This window comes from Rana temporaria, chromosome 3 (genome assembly GCF_905171775.1).
Source record: "Rana temporaria chromosome 3, aRanTem1.1, whole genome shotgun sequence".
In the NCBI taxonomy this organism is placed as follows: Eukaryota; Metazoa; Chordata; class Amphibia; order Anura; family Ranidae; genus Rana; species Rana temporaria.
In genome coordinates, this window is record NC_053491.1 from 447,177,571 (window position 1) to 447,196,440 (window position 18,870).

Sequence of the window (18,870 nt, forward strand, 5' to 3'; positions counted from 1 at the left end):
TCTTCCAGAATGGTCCTGTATTTGGCTCCATCCATCTTCCCATCAATTGTATCCATCTTCCCTATCCCTGCTGAAGAAAAGCAGGCCCAAACCATGATGCTGCCACCACCACGTTTCACAGTGGGGATGGTGTGTTCAGGGTGATGAGCTGTGTTGCTTTTACGCCAAACATAACGCTTTGCATTGTTGACAAAAAGTTGGATTTTGGTTTCATCTGACCAGAGCACCTTCTTCCACATGTTTGGTGTGTCTCCCAGGTGGCTTGTGGCAAACTTTAAACAACACTTTTTATGGATATCTTTAAGAAATGGCTTTCTTCTTGCCACTCTTCCATAAAGGCCAGATTTGTGCAGTATACAGGGACTGATTGTTGTCCTATGGACAGAGTCTCCCACCTCAGCTGTAGATCTCTGCAGTTCATCCAGAGTGATCATGGGCCTCTTGGCTGCATCTCTGATCAGTCTTCTCCTTGTATGAGCTGAAAGTTTAGAGGGACGGCCAGGTAGATTTGCAGTGGTCTGATACTCCTTCCATTTCAATATTATCGCTTGCACAGTACTCCTTGGGATGTTTAAAGCTTGGGAAATCTTTTTGTATCCACATCCGGCTTTAATCTGCTCCACAACAGTATCTCGGACCTGCCTGGTGTGTTCCTTGTTTTTCATGATGCTCTCTGCGCTTTAAACAGACCTTTGAGACTATCACAGTGCAGGTGCATTTATACAGAGACTTGATTACACACAGGTGGATTCTATTTATCATCATTAGTCATTTAGGTCAACATTGGATCATTCAGAGATCCTCACTGAACTTCTGGAGAGAGTTTGCTGCACTGAAAGTAAAGGGGCTGAATAAGTTTGCACGCCCAATTTTTCAGTTTTTATTCGTTAAAAAAGTTTGAAACATCCAATAAATTTCGTTCCACTTCATGATTGTGTCCCACTTGTTGTTGATTCTTCAAAAAAAATTACAGTTTTATGTCTTTATGTTTGAAACCTGAAATGTGGCAAAAGGTCGCAAAGTTCAAGGGGGCAAAATACTTTCGCAAGGCACTGTATATATATATATATATATATATATATATATATATATATATATACCATATATATCTCTTACAGGCTGGTTTATGTAAAAACTTTTAAAGGTCTACTCCATCAAATATGGAAAGTGAAGCTTTGAAATGTAGGCGGGAACACGGACCCGCCCAGCGCTTATGCATTTCGACTAGACACAGTTCACCTGTTAACCCACTAACATCTCATATGTCTCAGTAAACTCAGTGCAAGATCTCCCGGTCCTAGTTCCTGGCTCTGCTCCTGCCCACCCTGGAATTTGGGGTTTTCTTGGATCACTTCAGTTTGCCACCACTCTTCCTATTCCTAATAAAAATCGAATTCAAAATACAAGGACCTTTCATATTGGCCATGACAGGTGTACAGAGTTTATAACTCACAAAGATCTCACAAAAGACGTGTCTAACCACTAGGCAGGTTACTTTTTCACCATCTACCCAAAGCTGAAATACCAGTTTTAGGGATCGAAGAAGAAAACACTGCCGGCACTGTTGGGGCACAGGAAATGTATATCTTGTCCACTTGCAACTTCAGACTTTTCTGATGGCTAAAAACAGATGAGTGATTTTGACTCGCAGCAAGGAAAGAGATTATATTATCATAGAATTCTGACATTTTTCTGACACTGCACAGACACTACTATGAGAAATTGCCAATGGCTACCGAGGAATTCCAGAGGCTCAGGATTCAGTGTAAAGAGAAAACAGGAAACAGACGCCTCTTAAAGCGGGGGTTCCGCGGGAATACGTTTTTTTTTTTTTTTAGGCTAGGTTCACACCACGATTTTACCATCCGATAAACGGACCGTTAAATCGGATGGAATCGTATGTGACAAAATCGTATGTAATCGTATGTCAAAATTTTCACTAAAAAATCGGATCCTGATTTTAAATAATGTCTGGGAAAAAGAAGATTTTTGAAGTTATGGATATTCAGGGGAACCCCGCCGGCAATTTAAAACAAAAATGATGTGCGGTTCCCCCTAAATATCCATAACCAGACCCTTCAGGTCTGGTATGGATATTCAGGGGAACCCCGCCGTCAATTTAAAACAAAAATGACGTGCGGTTCCCCCTAAATATCCATAACCAGACCCGTTATCCGAGCACGTTGACCTGGCCGGCCGCAGAAAAGAGGGGGGGACAGAGTGCGGCCCCCCCTCTCTCCTGAACCGCGCCAGGCCACATGACCTCAACATGGGGAGGATGTCCCCATGTTGATGGGGACAAGGGTCTCATCCCCACAACCCTTGCCCGGTGGTTGTGGGGGTATGCGGGCGGGAGGTTTATCAGAATCTGGAAGACCCCTTTAACAAAGGGGACCCCCAGATCCTGACCCCCCCCGTGTGAAATGGTAATGGGGTACACTGTACCTCTACCATTTCACGAAGGAAGTGTAAAGTATTGTAAAAAAACACACTGACACCAAAGAATAAAGTCCTTTATTAAAAAAAAAAAAAACATCCAGCGGTGACAAATCCACTCGTTCCCGGCTTCCTGCGTTGTCCTGATCCAGCGACGGGTGCGGGTGATCTCCCGCGATGAAAAGATCCAGCGTCGGGTGATCTCCGCTCCGGCGATGAGAAGATCCATCCATCCGGCACAGCAGCATCCCGGACCTCCTCTCACCGCTGGGCACAGCCCAGCGAATGAGCGGCTGAAGCTGTGACATTTCTTATATAGAGGAGGCAGAGCCACCCGTCACGTGACCCCGCCCCCTCTGACATACCTCTGCTACGTCACTGGGGAAGACCTTTCCTCTTCTTGGTCTTCCCCAGTGACGTAGCAGAGGTACGTCAGAGGGGGCGGGGTCACGTCACGGGTGGCTCTGCCTCCTCTATATAAGAAATGTCACAGCTTCAGCCGCTCATTCGCTGGGCTGTGCCCAGCGGTGAGAGGAGGTCCGGGATGCTGCTGCGCCGGATGGATGGATCTTCTCATCGCGGGAGCGGAGATCACCGGACGCTGGATCTTCTCATCGCGGGAGATCACCCGCACCCGTCGCTGGATCAGGACAACGCAGGAAGCCGGGAAAGAGTGGATTTTTCAGCGCTGGAGTTTGGTTTTTTTTTTTAATAAAGGACTTTATTCTTTTGTGTCAGTGTGTTTTTTTTACAATACTTTTTACTTCCTTCGTGAAATGGTAGAGGTACAGTGTACCCCATTACCATTTCACACAGGGGGGGTCAGGATCTGGGGGTCCCCTTTGTTAAAGGGGTCTTCCAGATTCTGATAAACCTCCCGCCCGCATACCCCCACAACCACCGGGCAAGGGTTGTGGGGATGAGACCCTTGTCCCCATCAACATGGGGACATCCTCCCCATGTTGAGGGCATGTGGCCTGGTGCGGTTCAGGAGAGAGGGGGGGCCGCACTCTGTCCCCCCCTCTTTTCTGCGGCCGGCCAGGTCAACGTGCTCGGATAACGGGTCTGGTTATGGATATTTAGGGGGAACCGCACGTCATTTTTGTTTTAAATTGACGGCGGGGTTCCCCTGAATATCCATACCAGACCTAAAGGGTCTGGTTATTGAATTTGCGGGGACCTCCGTTCGGGTTCGCTCAACCCTAGTAATAAAAAATCGGGTACGATTTATCGCACAGTCATCCGATTTAGTACGATTTACATTGACCACAATATAAAAAAAAAACGGACACGATTGTAATACGATTTCAAATCAGGACCAAAAATCGTGGGCAGACACGTTTTTTGATACGATTTTAAATCGTATCAAATCGTATGCGGATCAAATCGGATGCACTTGGGGACCTAAATTAATGAATGGCAGTGAATGGATCCGTTTTGCCATACAGATTTGTACGATTTTAAAGCTAAAATCGTGAGTAAAAAACGGATGACAAAATCGTGGTGTGAATGCACCCTTACTCAGTTAATATGGTACTCACGTGTCCTTATTTCATAGCCCCCCGCAATGTCATTCTGCCGCAAAAGTGAATTTTTAAAAATAATTGATGGACGCTTCCATCTTGCTTGTGGGCACTCTGAAGCCCACAAGCAAATTCTTCTGGGATGCGGTGAATGAATTAGAGCCGCCTTCGTCACGTGACCAGCTGCATAAGTCACGCCACGATCAAAATCACGCGAGATTTGCTCAATGTGCCGTCTGAATCGTGTCCTGGGAAGCCTGATGCTGAGCTCCCAGGAGACATTGCTAAATCGTTCCAAGAAGCACTGCGGCGCAGAGAGACCAAGGGACACGCCCCCTCCCGCGGTAGGAGAACCAGGAAGTGAGAGATAGACAATGCATATACAAGGTTTGTGATTGATATGGGAAAAAATAGATCGTGATTAGTTGATATACACACCAAGATGGTCCGATTAAACATTAGATGTGATTTAGGGTGAACCTCCGCTTTAAGTAAGACTGTTTGGGCCAGATCCACAGACAAAGTACGCCGGCGTATCTACTGATACGCCGGAGTACTTTCAAAATTCCCGCGTCGTATCGTTGTTTTGAATCCTCAAAACAAGATACGACGGCTTCTGGGTTAGATCCGACAGGTGTACGTCTTCGTACGCCTTTGAATCTAAGATGCAATACTTCGGCGTCCGCTGGGTGGCGTTATCCGTGTTGGGTATGCAAATTAGCAATTTACGACGATCCACGAACGTACGCGCGGCCGTCGCATTTTCTAACTCGTCTGTAGTCGGCTTTTTCCGGTGTATAGTTAAAGCTGGTGTTTTGCGGCGTATAGATAGAATTGCCATGTTAAGTATGGCCGTCGTTCCCGCGTCGAAATTTGAATTTTTCTTTTTTTTGCGTAAGTCGTCCGTGAATAGGGATGGACGTAACTCACGTCTAAGTTCAAAAAATGATGTCGTTGCGACGTCATTTCACGCAAAGCACGGCGGGAAATTTCTGGACGACGCATGCGCATTTCATTCGGCGCGGGGACGCGCTTCATTTAAATGAAACCCGCCCCCAAACCGCCCAATTTGAAATCCGCCGCCAGAAATACACTACGCCGCCGTAACTTACGGCGCAAAATCGCTGAGTATTCGAAAATGCGCCAGGTAAGGTATGGCGGCGTAGCGTATCTCTGATACGCTGCGCGGAACTAAATGTATGTGGATCTGGCCCTTTGTGTTTTAGACAAGCGTATTAAAAGACTCATATTTATAGTATCTTTAAACAGGCACAGTAGAGTCCAGTGAACCTCTCTCTCCGTCTCAGCTGTCAGCGGTGGTTTTCTCCTGTGGCTCCATGTACGGCCAGCGTCCTGACCAGCAGGAATCTTTTGGCGTTCAGGCGGGATCCAGAGTGAGGCCTGAAACGCAGCTGGTGAATCACAGGAGAGGGCTGGAGCGCAGCGTCTACGGGATTATGTTTACGGACGTGATTGCGACGTGTTTCAGAGCGTGCGCGCTGGGGATAAGTATGTGGTGCACTCTCCTTTGTCTAACTTGACAAAGGCGCGTTCCGGGCCTCGCTCTGGATCCCACCTGAACGCCGAAAGATTCCTGCTGGTCAGGCGTCTGTTTCCTGTTTTCTCTTTACATGTTTGGAGTGTGCTTCAACTCCCTCTGCAAGTCTGCCCTGCTATTTACAGACTGGTTTCTCACACAGAGCAAGAAAGCTCAAAGGACTCTTGCATGGACTTTTATCGCATTTTATATACTATAACCTGTGCCATTATCCCCTGTAGTCCAGGACTCAGTGTGCACGGGACGGGGCTGACCCTTTTTCATCCAGTTAAAAATTGCTCTCTGTGTGCACCACAAAGGATATACCCTGTTTCCCCAAAAATAAGACATACCCTGAAAATAAGACCTAGCGTTATTTTCCAGGAGGGATGCAATATAAACCCTACCCCGAAAATAAGCCCTAGTTAAAAATGCTTGTAAAATCCTGTAATCCACTTTATTACAGTAGTATATGATGTACAATGTGTGTGTTTCTGTAATATAATTACGGGGAAGAGAGCTCCGGCGGGTCACAGAAGCGCAGAATGGCGCTATAACAAAGGTATTTGGCACAATTGTATTACAGGAACACGCACATTGTACATTATATAATACTGTAATAGAGTGGATTGTAGGATTTTACAATCATTTTAACTCAGATCACACTGGGAATTCCTGGCAGGCAGGGAGGGAGAGGGGAGAGAAGACAGCACATTACATGGTAAGACCTACCCCGAAAATAAGCCCTACTGTGTCTTTTGTTGGCATAATTAATATAAGACCCGGGCTTATTTTCGGGGAAACACGGTAGCAGCTATGATTGACACCCGCTGTAAGCCAAGGGGATGTGTCTAGAACAGTAAGTGGGTCTTGTGGGTGAACTACACACTTCACTCAAGTGTGCCATCTGCAATGCCCTTCAATGAAAATTCTGTGCCTTCCAACTGTGCAACTGTGATCCTGCATACATATCATGTCACATGGGTTTCCCGAAGCCTGTGGTGTTGACAAGGACAGCAGGTAAGTGTTTAGGAATGGGGCGTAACACATGGACCGAGTTTTTTTTTTTTTTACCTTAATTTTGTGAATTTATTATGGTAAAAAACATTAGGGGCTATTTATGGGCTTTCAAGTCTTCCTCCCATCTAGCCACATAGGCGTGAACAGTTGAAGAGGCAACCGATTGAGTTGGGAGTATACTAGGTAGATAAGCTTATAGACTTTAAGGGCCTAGTCACGCTTGTCCATTTTACAGCAGCACATCCTGCAGCTTACAATGCAGGAGAGCCAGCCAGGAGTCTTTGGTAAGCCGAACACCTAACAACTAATATACATAGTAGCGAAAAGACTGTAGACTAGAAGCGACCCAGCTTTGGGCAGGTCCACCAAATATGGAGAACATATCTAAGGGTTTGGCATCCTCGAAAGCAAAGTCCAGTTTTTCCGGGGATCGTGTGAGCTAATCTGGCAGGGACCATGTACCACCTGTCTATCACTTTATAAGCCGATTCAGGATAGTAATGTTAATTGTACAGGAAATAATAGAGGATCTAATGGCCTGCCAATCTAGGGGCTATTTATGGGCCTTCAAGTCTTCCTCCCATCTTGTCACATAGGCGTGAACAGTAGAAGAGAGCACCTGATTAAGTTGGGAATATACTAGGGAGATAAGCTTATATAGCCGGATTCAGGTAGAGCGGCGTATCTTAGATCGGCGTAGCGCATCTCATTTGCGGTACGCCGACGTAACATAGAGAGGCAAGTACAGTGTTCTCAAAGCACTTGCTCCGTAAGTTACGTTGGTGTAGCGTAAATGGGCCGGCGTAAGCCCGCCTAATTCAAATTAGGAAGGTAGTGGGCGTGTTGTATTAAAATGAACCGTGACCCCATGTAAATGAATGGCCGAACAAACGGCGCATGCGCGCGCATGCTCAGAATCACGTCGCATATACTCCCTAAGATACGACGGCTCAATGTGTACGACGTGAACGTAACCTACGCCCAGCCCCATTCACGTATGACTTACGTAAACAACGTAAAATCCGACGGCAGTTCCGACGTCCATACCCTAACATGACTTAGACCAGCTATTTGGTGGTTTATTTTTACGCCGGACGTACGCCTTATGTAAACGACGTAGCTTACTGCGACGGGCGCAAGTACGTTCGTGAATCGGCGTATCTCGCTCATTTACATATTCGACGCATAAATCAATGGAAGCGCCCCTAGCGGCCAGCGTAAATATGCACCCAAGATACGACGGCGTAGGAGACTTACGTCGGTCGTAGGAAGCCAAAATTCAGGCGTATCTTGTACTGTGAATTAGGCGCATAGATACGACGGCGAATCCGTGGACTTTTGCGGCGTATCATTAGATACGTCAGCGTAAGTCTTTGTGAATCCGGGCCATAGACTTTAAGGGCCTAGTCACACTTGTTCATTTTAATGCAGCAAAAGCTGAACACCAACTTATGTACATAGTAGCAAAAAAAAAAACTAGACTAAAAGCAGCCCAGCATTGGGCAGGTCCCCCAAATATGGAGGACATATTTAGTGGTTTGGCACCCTCGAAAGCAAAGTCTTGTGTGTCCGGGGATCGTGTGAGCTAATCTGGCAGAGACCATGTAGGTCATCACTTTATAAGCCGATTCAGTATAGTAATGTTAATTGTACAGGAAATAATAGAGGATCAAATGGCCTGCCAATCTAGGGGCTATTTATGGGCTTTCATCTAGCCACATAGGCGTTACCAGTAAAAGAGGGCAGCCCATTAAGTTGGGAGTATACTAGGGAGATAAGCTTATAGACTTTAAGGTTCTAGTCATGCTTGTCCATTTTGATGCAGCAAAACCTGCAGCTTACAATGCAAGGGGGCCTGCCAATCTAGGGGCTATTTATGGGCTTTTAAGTCTTCCTCCCATCTAGCCACATAGGTGTGGAAAGTAGAAGAGGGCAGCCCATTGAGTTGGGAGTATACTAGGGAGATAAGTCTGTGACAGGTGTGTAGGTACAGGTGTGTTGAAAAATGGTTAGTGGGGTTGGACGATCTTTTTCCCAGGAACTAGTTATCCCGTGCCTAATTTGCATGTAGCGGAAAATCTTGGATGCGGGAGCTTTGAAACGGTATCGAATAGCTTGCCACAAGAGAATGGAACCTTTTTCCAAAAAGGAGAAGGCAGAGAAGGTCCACCAACAGAAAGCTATGGGGAAGTCAAGACCCGGCTGAAAGAGAGGGTTACCTGTGAGGGGGAGATATGGGGAAATTAGAGTACTTTAGTATTTGACACCATTCCAAACTCTTATACACCGTATACACGGTCGGAATTTCCGTCAAGAAAAGTTTGATGTGAGCTTTTGGTTGGAAATTCCAATGACTCCACCTGCTGTCAAACATCCAATGACGCGAGCACCAGGGGGCGGGGCCGAGTCTGGCATTCTGTGTCTATAGACGCAAATGCTGGACTTGCGAGCGTGCTTCCGCAAGGTAACCCCCCAGGGAGAACGCTACTCCAAAGGGGTAACCGATGCGAGGAGGAGCCACAAGAGCCGCCTCAGGACCCCAAAAGTTGAGGATCGGGGCCACTCTGTGCAAAACAAACTGCACAGTGGTGCAGTGAGTAGCACTTTCGCCTAGCAGCAAAAGGGTCGCTGGTTCGAATCCCGACCACAACACCATCTGCCTGGAGTTTGCATGTTCTCCCTGTGCATGCGTGGGTTTCCTCCGGGTACTCCGGTTTCCTCCCACACTCCAAAGACATGCTGGTAGGTAAATTGGATCTTGTCCAAATTGGCCCAGTATATATATATATATATATGTATATATGTGTGTATGACTGTGTGTCCCAAGCGTGTCACGATCCTACGGGGTAAAAATGACAGCACCAGCCAAGCAGACTCTGGCTGGAAAAAGCGCCCAGAGGCGATTCAGTTCGCATGAGTTGCGCTATACAAGTCATTCATTCATTCATTCATTCACAGTGGAGGTAAATATAATGGGCTAGATTCAGGTAGGGCCGCCCAATCTAGCGGCGGCGCAGCGTATCGTATTTACGCTACGCCGCCGCAACTTACAGGAGCAAGTGCAGTATTTACAAAGCACTTGCTCCGTAAGTTGCGGCGGCGTAGCGTAAATGGGGCCGGCGTTAGCGCGCGTAATTCAAATGTGTAAGGGGGGGCGTGTTTTATGCTAATGTGTGTTGACCTGACGTGATTGACGTTTTGTACGAACGGCGCATTCGCCGTCCATGAACATATCCCAGTGTGCATTGCTCCAAATGACGTCGCAAGGACGTCATTGGTTTCGACTTGAACGTAAATTACGTCCAGCCCTATTCGCGAACGACTTACGCAAACGAAGTAAAAAATTCAAAAATCTAGGCGGGAACGACGTCCATACTTAACATTGAGTGCGCCTCATAGAAGCAGGCACAACGTTACGCCAAAAAAGCCTTACGCAAATGACGTAAAAAACGAACGCCGGGCGCATGTACGTTTGTGAATCGACGTAACTAGGTAATTTGCATATTCTACGCCAAAAACAACGGAAGCGCCACCTAGCGGCCAGCGTGAGAATGCACCCTAAGATACGACGGCGTAATAGAATTACGCCAGTCGGATCTTAGGCTAATGTCGGCGTATCTTGCTTTCTGAATACAGAAAGTAGATACGCCGGCGCAGCTTTAAATTTACGCGGCGTATCTATGGATACGCCGGCGTAATTCTTTGCTGAATCTAGCCCATTATGTTTGTTATTTTTTTAAAACAAGGATTTAAAAACCCTAGTAAAAAAAAATTACAATGGTAAATTCCGATCGTCTGTAGCAATTCCGACGTGCAAAATTCCGACCCATGCTCGGAAACAATTCGACGCATGCTCGGAAGCATTGAACTTAATTTTCTCGGCTCGTCGTAGTGTTGTATGTCACCGCGTTCTTGACGGTCGAAAGTTCCGAGAACTTTTGTGTGACCGTGTGTATGCAAGCCAAGCTTGAGCGGAATTCCGTCGGAAAAAAACATCCAAGGGTTTTCCGACGGAAAATCCGATCGTGTGTACGCAGCATAACACTTTAAAATAGAGGTGCATATAACATCCACATTCAGGGTATCCACACAGTAAACTGGCCTCATAGAGATAAGACACGCATCACAGTGTGAGCGATGCTTTATGCATTTTATTCCCAATGAAAGGGACAATCAACACACAGATGGCAGCTGTGAGTGTGGCGCCAGCCGTAAGGTAGAAATGTAAAAAAACATTTAGTGTTTTAAAATGACTGCAATACAAGCTTTGTCCAACTTACTATTAGTACAATACAACTAGAGGCAATACATGTTCTTTTCTATACAGTGATATCACAGGCAATGGAAAATGTCTGGGCAACCCTCCCTAACATTGCTGCTGGTGTTCTGGGAACAGTGGTTGCTGAGCCAGGTGAAAATGAAGTATTCCTCGGGGGTCAAATGACAATTTTCCAGGGGTCACTAAATCCTGGGCTGTTCCTGAAGCCAACAGCACTCTCAGCCTTTTCACAGCCATCCAGCAGGGCTGTGCCTGGAGCCTGTGGCCACCCAGCTGGGCTGCTCCTGGAGCCCTTGCCCGCCCATTCAGTTCATGGCATGGCTCTGGGGCAGAGACTTCTAGGCCAGCTGACTGGTGAGAAATGTGAAGTGGGAGGGGCTGGAGGAGACCCTATTTCCTGATTTTGCCATAGGTGTCACCAGGGCTGCTGTTAGAAATCACGGGGCCCCGTACAGCCTACCTGGCAGGGCCCCCCTTAAATATATCAAAACAAGATTTTCAATATACTAAAATCATTCTTAGCGGACACAAAGATAACAGAGAAGCTGTGTGAATTAGCCCTTTTTTGAAACAGTTTTTTACATTTTGAAAAAAAAAAACATTTTATAATTAAAAAAAAAAATGTTTAACTGTTTTAAAATTATTTTATTTAAAATTTTTGTGAAATTATTATTTTTTTTTTTACAATTTTTATTTTTCCAAGAATTTTAATGATTTTTACAATGGATTAAAACAACACAGGATTACAATTTTTTTTTTTTTATGCAGCGAGGCAACAGCGAGGCACAATATGACAAATATGGTGTCCCTCCGCTGTGTGCATAGCATTAAATTGTGCCCAAGAAATGATATCCCCCGTCGAAAAAAGGCTCCTACGATGTGCACATGCGCTATGGTGACGTTACTCCAGCTAATCGGCAACTCAGCTGGAGTGCTCTTTCGTTCTGCGCACGCGTGGGCACTTTTCGACGGCGCACACATACCGACAGAACACCGTCTGACGCCACCAGATGTCAGATTGTGCCTCACTGTAACAGCGAGGCACAAAATTACAAATACGGTGTCCCTCCACTGTGTGCATAGCATTAAACTAAGCCAGAGAAATGGTATCCCCCGTCGAAAAAAGGCTCCTACGATGTGCAAATGCGCTATGGTGACGTCACTCCAGCTAATCGGCAACGCAGCTGGAGTGCTCTTCCGTTCTGCGCATGCGCGGGCACTTTTCGACGGCACGCACATACCGACAGAACACCGTCCGACTACATCAGATGCCAGACTGTGCCCAAGAAATGGTATCTCCCGTCGAAAAAAGGCTCCTACGATGTGCACATGCGCTATGGTGACGTCACTCCAGCTAATTGGCAACTCAGCTGGAGTGCTCTTCCGTTCTGCACATGCGCGGGCACTTTTCGACGGCACGCACATACCGACAGAACACCGTCCGACTACATCAGATGCCAGACTGTGCCCAAGAAATGATATCTCCCATAGAAAAAAGGCTCCTACGATGTGCACGTGCGCTATGGTGACAACACTCCAGCTAATCAGCAACTCAGCTGGAGTGCTCTTCCGTTCTGCACATGCGTGGGCACTTTTCGACGGCGCACACATACCGACAGAACACCGTCGGACGCCACCAGATGTCAGATTGTGCCTCACTGTAACAGCGAGGCACAAAATGACAAATACGGTGTCCCTCCACTGTGTGCATAGCATTAAACTGTGCCAGAGAAATGGTGATGTCACTCCAGCTAATCAGCAACTCAGCTGGAGTGCTCTTCCGTTCTGCACATGCGCGGGCACTTTTCGACGGCACGCACATATCGACAGAACACTGTCAGACACCACCAGCGGTGACTGGCTACCGACCTGAAACTTGGGCGACCCCTCTGTTGATACTACTAGATATGCACATTCTTATGGAACCCATGTGAGTGTTCATTTGGCTGGGGGGAGTTATGCTTGGAGTTCAGCTTTAATGATTCTTTACGGCCCTTATACACTGCTTTCTGTAAGGATCCCAAAGAACAGTATGGTTGGATACCCTTTTTTTGGACCTACAACAACATATATATTTTCTTGGATATATATATTTTCTTAACAGATAACACAGTAACATATTTACAATTACATCACTTTTCCAAAAAGCAGAAAACGGCGTCTTTGCAGAACATTTACAAAAGCGCATTGACCATGAACAGTATATGTTTGTCCTCGTAGCTTCTAATAACAGAGAAAGAGCCCTTACCCTGTCAGCACGACCACAAAATCCATCATATTCCAGCCATTGCGTAAGTAGGATCCTTTGTGAAATGCAAACCCCAAGGCAATGATTTTAATTCCAGTTTCAAAGCAGAAGATTCCAATGAAATACGGTTCAGTATCATCCTGAGGAAAGAAGGTCATGGTAAGAGTCTTATTTCAAAAAATCCTTTGTGTATACATGGTTTTATTTCATAACAATGCAAAGGGTAGCGTTGTGCATTTACTCATACCAGCCAATACAAATCCAGGTCCCGGCAATGCAGAGCGGTGACACTGAAAAGAATCCGTTTCTGATTGGTCGCACTGGGTTGCTGCACACCCTTGAATTCATTTTGCAAAGCCCATAGGTGTGCGCAAGCCTATCGCATTAGGGTGTGAACCCCAAAGCTCAAACACACACTACCGATCACTCACGATCTTCATTCAGAAAGGGAAGGGGCCAGTAAATTACATATTTACTGGCCCCTTCCCCCACTCATTCTTAAAGCGGTGGTTCACCGTTAAAAACAAGTTTCTACCATTAAATCCAGCATACTAGCGTCAGCTACAGTATGCCTTTATTTATTTATTTTTTCGCCGTACTCACAGTTTAATCCCGTAGTTAAAGTGGTGGTTCACCCTAAAAACTACTTTTTCTTATTCCACTGCTCCCCCACATTACAATCCGATTAAGGCTCTTATTATTTTTTTCATGCTGTACATACCTTAGTACAGCATATTCACCCGTGCATCCGGGTTGCGAGTCCCGCGGGAGTGGGCGTTCCTCACATGTGTGTGATTGACGTTTTGCCCAAAAACGAGCTCCCCCCCCGTCGCGTAAGCCGCGTCACGATTGGCGAAAGGAGCCGAACGGCGATGCGCATGCGCAGTATAGCGCCGACTCGCCGTTCGGCTCCTTTCGCCAACCGTGACGCGGCTTACGCGACGGGGGGAGCTCGTTTTTGGGCAAAACGTCAATCACCAGCATGTGAGGAACGCCCACTCCCGCGGGACTCGCAACCCGGATGCACGGGTGAATATGCTGTACTAAGGTATGTACAGCATGAAAAAAATAATAAGAGCCTTAATCGTGATGGAATGTGGGGAGGCAGTGGAATAAGAAAAAGTAGTTTTTAGGGTGAACCACCCCTTTAAGTTTCAGACTCCCCGCGGGGAATGGGCGTTCCTATGCAGAGGGAAACATGATTGACGGCCGGCTATGGCGCGTCACGCTTCCCGAAAATAGCCGGAGTAGGACTCGGCTCTTCACGGCACTATACGGCGCCTGCGCACATTCTAGGAGCTGACTGCGCAGGCGCCGTGAAGAGTCAAGTCCTATTTCGGCTGTTTTCAGGAACGCCTACTCCTCGCGGGGAGTCTGAAACTTAACTACGGGATTAAACTGTGAGTACGGCGCAAAGAAATAAAATAAAGGCATACTGTAGCTCGCGCTAGTATGCTGGATGACATGGTAGAACCCCCGCTTTAAACAGCAACAGCCAACGGGAGAGTAGAGGAGGGAAGCTGGAAGCAATGTGATGGGGAAGGGGAGGGGCTAGGGAAGTAGGGAGAATTCGTGCTGCAGAGGGTGATTAGGGTGTGCCTGGGCACACCTGGCACACACCTATGGCAAAGCCCCATTTATATCTACAATAAGCAGGTCAGACTGCATAAGGCGTAAAGTAATATTACAAAAATAGCCCACTGTTTGAAAAAGAAAAAACACTTATGCCGCGTACACACGATCGGTCAAACCGATGAGAACGGTCTGATGAACCGTTTTCATCGGACCAAACCGATGGTGTGTGGGCCCCATCGGTTATTATGCATAGGTTAAAAAAAAAGCAACGTGTTTTAAATTTAACCGATGGATTCCTAACCGATAGAAAAAAAACGATCGTTTGTAGCCACGTCCATCTGTTAAAAATCCACGCATGCTCAGAATCAAGTCGACGCATGCTTGGAAGCAGTGAACTTTTTTTCAGCACGTCGTTGTGTTTTACGTCATCGCGCTCTGACACGATCGTTTTTTTAACCGATGGTGTGTAGGCGCGACGGACCATCAGTCAGCTTCATCGGTTAACCGATGAAAACGGTCCATCAGACCGTTCTCATCAGATGGACCGATCGTGTGTACAGGGCTTCAGGGGTCTGTTTATAAATGTTTTTACACAAAACCCACACAACTTTCACCCAAACTTCACACATTTGTTAAATTTTATTAAATTGGAAAAAATGTGTTAATTCTGTGTTCTGTCAAATTAGGCGACCTGTCAGATTTCGTATAGGAAGTGACATTCCGTCACGGCCATCTTGGTACTGAGTTTGCAAATGTTGTCTCACAAGACAAGCAGGATTCAAGCCTCTGAGGTGGGCAGTACTGCATTTGGCCAGAGGTGCAGGGGCGCCAGTGACACTCTGAGACACTCAGAGCTGCTCAGAGACACTCGGAAACACTCACATAATTCTTTCCACAGAGACTTGCCTGTGACTCTTCTCAAAGGTCTCAGTTTCCCCTTCTTTTTCAAGGATAACTCCACCAAAAAGTGATACAGTAATACCTTGGATCATGAGCATAATCTGTTCCAAAAGAATGCTTGTAATCCAAAGCACTGGTATATCAAAGCGAGTTTCCGTATAAGAATCAATGGAAACTCCACAGCCACTGCTCATCTATGCAGTACCGCATGTGGCCAGAGGTGGGGGGGCACCGGAGAAACTGTTTACGAGTGTCTCCGGTGCCCCCCCACCTCTGGCCACAGACGGTACTGCAGTCAAGCAGTGGCTGTGGAGTTTCCATTGATTCCTTTAGGGAAAGTGCTATGGATTACAAGCATTCTTTTGGAACGGATTAGGCTCATAACCCAAGGTATTACTGTATCACTTTTTGGTGGTGTTATCCTTGAAAAAAAAAGGGGAAACTGAGACCTCTGAGAAGAGTAACAGCCAAGTCTCTGAGCCAAGACGTCTATCAAAAACGAAATGATCTTCTAAAAACTGAAATACAGTAAAACCTTGGTTTGAGAGCGTTTTGCAAGACAAGCAACATTTTTTAAAACATTTTGACTTGATATGCAAGCAATGTCTTGATATACAAGTAGCGTCATGTCGCAACTCAGTATAAAAGAGAAGAGAGGAGCCTATAAGTAGCAATATGGTTACATTTATTGACATTTATCAACATATTGCTACACTTAAGCCCTGTACGCACGGGCCAGAATTTTTCCTGCTGATATTCTTGGCAAGAATCTCTTGCAGGCCGAGTGTACAGACACTCCATTCAAAAGAACCGCCGTTCTTTTGAATGGCAAGAACACGGTGACGTCATCGACGTCACATTCGATGCCGTTGCCGCCATCTTGCTTCACCCTACACTGCCCTTGGAAGCTACCACGCATGCGTCAAAGTCATTTCGAGCATGCGCGGGTTTCCATGGCGACAGCCGCTCGGGTTTCTCGGCCGAGAATCACGATGAGGAAAATAAAGAGCAGGTTCTCTATTTTTCTCGTCGAGATTCTGGGCAGTTTTCTTGACGAGAAACCTCAAAGCATCGTACAAACGATCGGTTTACTCGGCAAGAAAGCTCTGCCCGCAGTTTTCTTGCCGAGAAAACAGAGTGTGTGTACGAGGCTTTAGAGGAGCCTCTCTTCTTATTTATACTCTGTGGCTCCTGCTGGATTTTGCTTCTAATGCCGCGTACACACGGTCGTTTTTTGTGATGAAAAAAAAACTAAATTTTTAAAAAACGTCATTTAAAATGACCGTGTGTGGGGAAAACATTGTTTATGTCTTCTGAAAAACGACAAAAAAAAATTCGAACATGCTTCAATTTTTTATGTCGTTTTTCAAAACGTCGTTTTTTGTGTCATTTAAAATGATAGTGTGTGGGTAAAACAACGTTTAAAACTACGTTTTTAAACCCGCGCATGCTCAGAAGCAAGTTATGACATGAGCTTGAATGGAACAGAGTGCCGTCGTACGTGCTGAACGTAACTGCGCTTTGCTAGAGCATTTTGAAAAAACGATGGTGTGTAGGCAATGTCGTTTTTTAAAATGAAGTTTGAAAAACGTTGTTTTGTTTCATGATAAAAAACGTTGTTTTATTTCATCACAAAAAACGACCGTGTGTACGCGGCATCATCCCCTTGTGGAGGCTTCCATTTGTGGATGGACATTTTATGGTTACACAACCTATCACATTGCTACAATCTTTTTATATGGACTATAAACTGAAGGACCTATGAATAAATGGTTGTGGAACGAATCATTTGAGTTTCCCTTATTTCTTATGGGGAAATTTGCTTTGATATACAAGTGTTTTGGATTACAAGCATGCTTCTGGAACGAGTTATGCTCGCAATCCAAGGTTTTACTGTATTAGGTTTGGGTGGACTCAAAAAGTGTGAATTTTTTTTACGTAGTAATAAAAGACTCATTATGGGCCAGATTCTCGTACGATCGCGTAACTTTGTGCGGGCGTAATGTATCTGATTTACATTACGCCTCCGCAACTTAGACGGGCAAGTGCTGTATTCTCAAAGCACTTGCTCCGTAAGTTGCGGCGGCGTAGCGTAAATCGAGCGGCGTAAGCCCGCCTAATTCAAATTTGGATCAGGGGGGCGTGTTTTATGTAAATCTTCTGTGACCCGACGTGATTGACGGTTTTCCCGAACGGCGCATGCGCCGTCCGTGGAATTTCCCAGTGTGCATTGCTCCAAAGTACGCCGCAAGGACGTCAATGGTTTCGACGTGAACGTAAATGATGTCCAGCCCCATTCACGGACAACTTACGCAAACTACGTAACTTTTTCAAATTTTGACGCGGGAACGACGGCCATACTTAACATTGTTACGCCGCACTTATGCCACCATATAGCAGGGGTAACTATACGCCGGGAAAAGCCTAACGTAAACGGCGTAACTTTACTGCGTCGGCCGGGCGTACGTTCTGGAATTCGCGTATCTAGCTAATTTACATATTTCGACGCGTAAATCAGCGTACAAGCCCCTAGCGGCCAGCGTAAAAATGCAGTTACGATCCGTCGGCGTAAGAGACTTACGCCTGTCGGATCTAACAGATATCTATGCGTAACTGATTCTAAGAATCAGGCGCATAGATACGACGGCACAACGCAGAGATACGACGGCATATCTCAGCTGTGAATCTGGGCCTATATCTTTATCCTATCACAGCTTTAATAAAAAGCTGTTAATATTACCCAGTTCCTGCATTTCATCTCATTCGATTCCCTCAAGTAGGAAATAGCATGTAACCAAGTTACGGACGCCGATAAAATTAGCATTATGACCTTAATACCACATGCATTTGTAAAAGCTATGGAAATATTGTGAAATCTGTGTGAGACTTACCAGGCGCTCTGACATTGGGGTCTTGTCTCCCTCTGGCAGATGCTGTTCCATTGCCAAGACAATGCAATTTGCTATGATGGTTGCTAAAATCATGTATTCAAAAGGAGTAAAATGTTGGTTAAGGAAAACAGTGTTCAAGTAGAATAATTTGAAAATAATTTCAACCCAAACCTGAACGGGGGTTGGATGTCTGACCTCTAAAGACTGCTACTTCGTGGTAATGGGGTCCACTCTGGGAACAGAACCAGCTTCATTCAGAGAACACAACAGGTTTATAATAAAAACACACACAAATAATACCGTACATTGTAAAAGAGGAAGAAATGCAAGCATATAGACCAGGGGTCTCCAAACTTTCTAAACAAAGGGCCGGACTACTGTCCTCCAGACTTTAAGGGGGCTGGACTGTGGCCATCAGGAGTACAAAATCCCCTATCATTGGTGTCATTGGACCCCATCAT

The 18,870-nt window shown here is 45.9% G+C and overlaps 1 protein-coding gene across 7 annotated transcripts in view; it reads right to left on the reverse strand.

Moving 5' to 3' along the window:
- Positions 1 to 18,511, reverse strand: part of CACNA1A (calcium voltage-gated channel subunit alpha1 A) — a 301,437-nt gene extending 282,926 nt beyond the window's left edge. For 5 of the 7 annotated variants that reach the window (XM_040346580.1, XM_040346578.1, XM_040346577.1 and 2 more), the window contains exons 1-2: positions 18,410 to 18,510; positions 13,044 to 13,183 (exon numbers count right to left, since the gene is read on the reverse strand). In XM_040346580.1, the coding sequence (XP_040202514.1) occupies positions 13,044 to 13,183; positions 18,410 to 18,502 (233 nt within the window). In that variant the 5' untranslated portion in view covers positions 18,503 to 18,510. Of the gene's footprint in view, positions 1 to 13,043; positions 13,184 to 18,409 lie in introns of all 7 variants that reach the window. The other 2 variants (XM_040346583.1, XM_040346582.1) reach the window with 1 other exon arrangement.
- Between the last annotated feature and the right edge of the window lie 359 nt (positions 18,512 to 18,870).